Here is a 2,569-nt window from a genome sequence, read left to right as displayed (position 1 = left end):
GTTGCTAGGTGACAAGACGTACGCCGGGGTGAGGAGGGGAGGCTAGACCGTCCAAATTCACAGCCTCTTTTTTTCCGGTCTTCCCGGTCTACCAAGGACCCGGCCCGCCGAGACCGGGGAGTCTGGGTCCTCCGGAGGACCCGGCCTGTCGTTTTGGACACAGCTATTGTAGAACTTACCCATCTGAGAACAGACCTGAAGATTGTAACGCGTCACATTAAAAGTCAGAAGTCACATGAGAGATAGCTGCTTCTGTCACTACAGCATGAAGCCAGGATTGCGCCCTCTGCTGGTCCGGGTGTCTGAAAGTTGGGACGTGTTTTGTGGTCGGTTTTTCATTAATTTCTCCGCAGTAGTAATTTGATTCAAAAAGTTGTTGAATAGCACACATCTCCACTCCAAACCGGTCATTTTGATATAAGCTTTGTGAGGGTACATGCTCCGGTTCGAGCTGCATTAAAGGTGATGGAAGAAGAATAAAGAAATAAAGAAAGACTAGGAGTAGAGTAATGGATTTGCCATTGCATGGGAAGCCCCAATAATAAATAAAAAATAAGACCCCCACTTCACGTGCGGGGGTCTTATTAAACGTTTAGAGTTCTTTTCACCAAACAGTGTTTTCTCCACCTGTTGGCTCCAGAGTGTTCAGTTCTTTAATGGTGGAGTGTTTCAGAGAACTGGTCCTGCAGGAGGAGGTTTTTAAAAGAAGCCTGAATCAAAAACAGGAACCGGAGCTGCAGCCTGACTTCAAAGTGTCCCCGCCGCCGTGGAGACGTGGTTTCAGGTGGATCTCCGGAGGTCTCCGGCTGAACAAACTGCCTCTGTGATCAGGATGAAGGAGGTTTTAACGGCGACGACATCAAAGACGACGAGTCAGAGCCGCCGTTTAGAGTCAGGATCTAAAAGAGAAGAAAAACGAGTTGTTAGAAAGAGAAAAGAAGCGTGAGGTCAGAGTTTCTGCCTCCAGGAGACACATCCAGCTTCATCACTAACTCCTCCTCTTCCTCTCTCCCTCAGACGCCTCTTCGTCGTCCTCCTCGTCCTCGGGTCCTGGTTTCGTGGACTTGGGGTTCCTGCAGGAGCCTCAGGACACGGTGACAGTGCGAGGCGGCGTGCTGCAGCTGGACTGCCAGGCTCGGGCTGACGCGGGGGCGGGGCCTCCCGCCATCACGTGGCGTAAAGACGGCGTCCTGCTGAGCGCCGTGGTGGACGAGCGGCGGYGGCAGCTGGGCAACGGCACCCTGCTGGTCCAGAACGTGGTCCACTCCCGGCACCACCGGCCCGACGAGGGAGACTACCAGTGTCTCGCCACGCTGGAGGGACTGGGCAGCATCGTGAGCCGGACCGCCAAGGTCACCGTGGCTGGTAGGAGACGCCATCTTTAACCCTTAACCTTCAGCTCAGGAAGCGTTGGTTGTTTTAAACATTTTAAAGCTGTTGGTTTTAAACTAATCTGTCTGAAAAACAAGTATTAAAACTGGACATGAAGCTCCAATACCATCAGACAAATAAGCTGGAGCTAAAAGAAGCAACATGCTAGCTTAAAGCTAAAAGAGCAGAAGGTTTAAATGCTAATGATGGAACACTGGCTAGTAGCTGAAAGCAGCAAAATGTTAACAATATGTAGCTGAACACAAGCTAAAATTAGTAGAAAATTAGCTAAATGTTAATGATGGAACACATGCTAGATAAGAAGCTAGGGTAAAAAAATAGCTAAAGTTAGCAAAACAGACTAAAAGTAGCAAAACACAGGCTAAAAGTAGCAAAACAGGCTAAAAGTTGCTAATCACAAGCTAAAAGTAGTAGAAGATTAACTAAATGCTAATGATGGAACACTTGCTAGAAGCTAGGATTGAAAAAATATTAGCTAAAGCTATCAAAACAGGCTAAAAGTTGCTAATCACAAGTGAAAAGTAGTAAAGAATTAGCTAAATGCTAGTAGTGGAACACTTGCTAGAAGCTAGGGTAAAAAATAGCTGAAGTTATAAAAACAGGCTAAAATTTGCTAATCACAAGCTAAAAGTAGTAGAGAATTAGCTAAATGCTAATGATGGAACACTTGCTAGAAGCGAGGGTAAAAAAATAGCTAAAGCTATCAAAACAGGCTAAAAATTGCTAATCACAAGCTAAAAGTAGTAAAGAATTAGCTAAATGCTAATGATGGAACACTTGCTAGAAGCTGGGATTGAAAAAAATATTAGCTAAAGCTCTCAAAACAGGATAAAAGTTGCTAATCACAAGCTAAAAGTAATAGAAGATTATCTAAATGCTAATGATGGAACACTCGCTAGAAGCAAGAGTAGAAAAATATTAGCTAAAGCTAACAAAACACAGGCTAAGTGTTGCAAAAGGTTACTAGCTAGCAACGGAAAGTAATGGATGTTAACTACAGTTTAAGTAGCGAAAAGTAGCTAAATTCAAGCTGAAAATGGTAAAACAACCTAAAAGTAGAAAAACACAAATTAAAATAACAAAACACATGCTAAATGTAGCTAAACACAAGCTAAAAGTAGCTAAACACAAGTTAAAAGTAGCTAAATACAAGCTAAAAATGAAAAACAAGTTAAAA

The 2,569-nt window shown here is 44.0% G+C and overlaps 1 protein-coding gene across 1 annotated transcript in view; it reads left to right on the top strand.

Annotated features, from left to right (window-relative positions):
• Positions 1-2,569, top strand: part of dcc (DCC netrin 1 receptor) — a gene marked incomplete at both ends in the record, with an annotated part of 58,745 nt that overhangs the window by 368 nt on the left and 55,808 nt on the right. The window contains 1 exon segment of the mRNA XM_014030000.1: positions 1,018-1,365. Within this exon segment, the coding sequence (XP_013885454.1) occupies positions 1,018-1,365 (348 nt within the window).

The sequence above is a fragment of the Austrofundulus limnaeus genome, unplaced genomic scaffold, assembly GCF_001266775.1.
Source record: "Austrofundulus limnaeus strain Quisiro unplaced genomic scaffold, Austrofundulus_limnaeus-1.0 Scaffold986, whole genome shotgun sequence".
NCBI classification, from domain to species: Eukaryota; Metazoa; Chordata; class Actinopteri; order Cyprinodontiformes; family Rivulidae; genus Austrofundulus; species Austrofundulus limnaeus.
The sequence above is the reverse complement of the archived record's forward strand: the minus strand, read 5'-3'. Positions and strand labels throughout refer to the sequence as shown.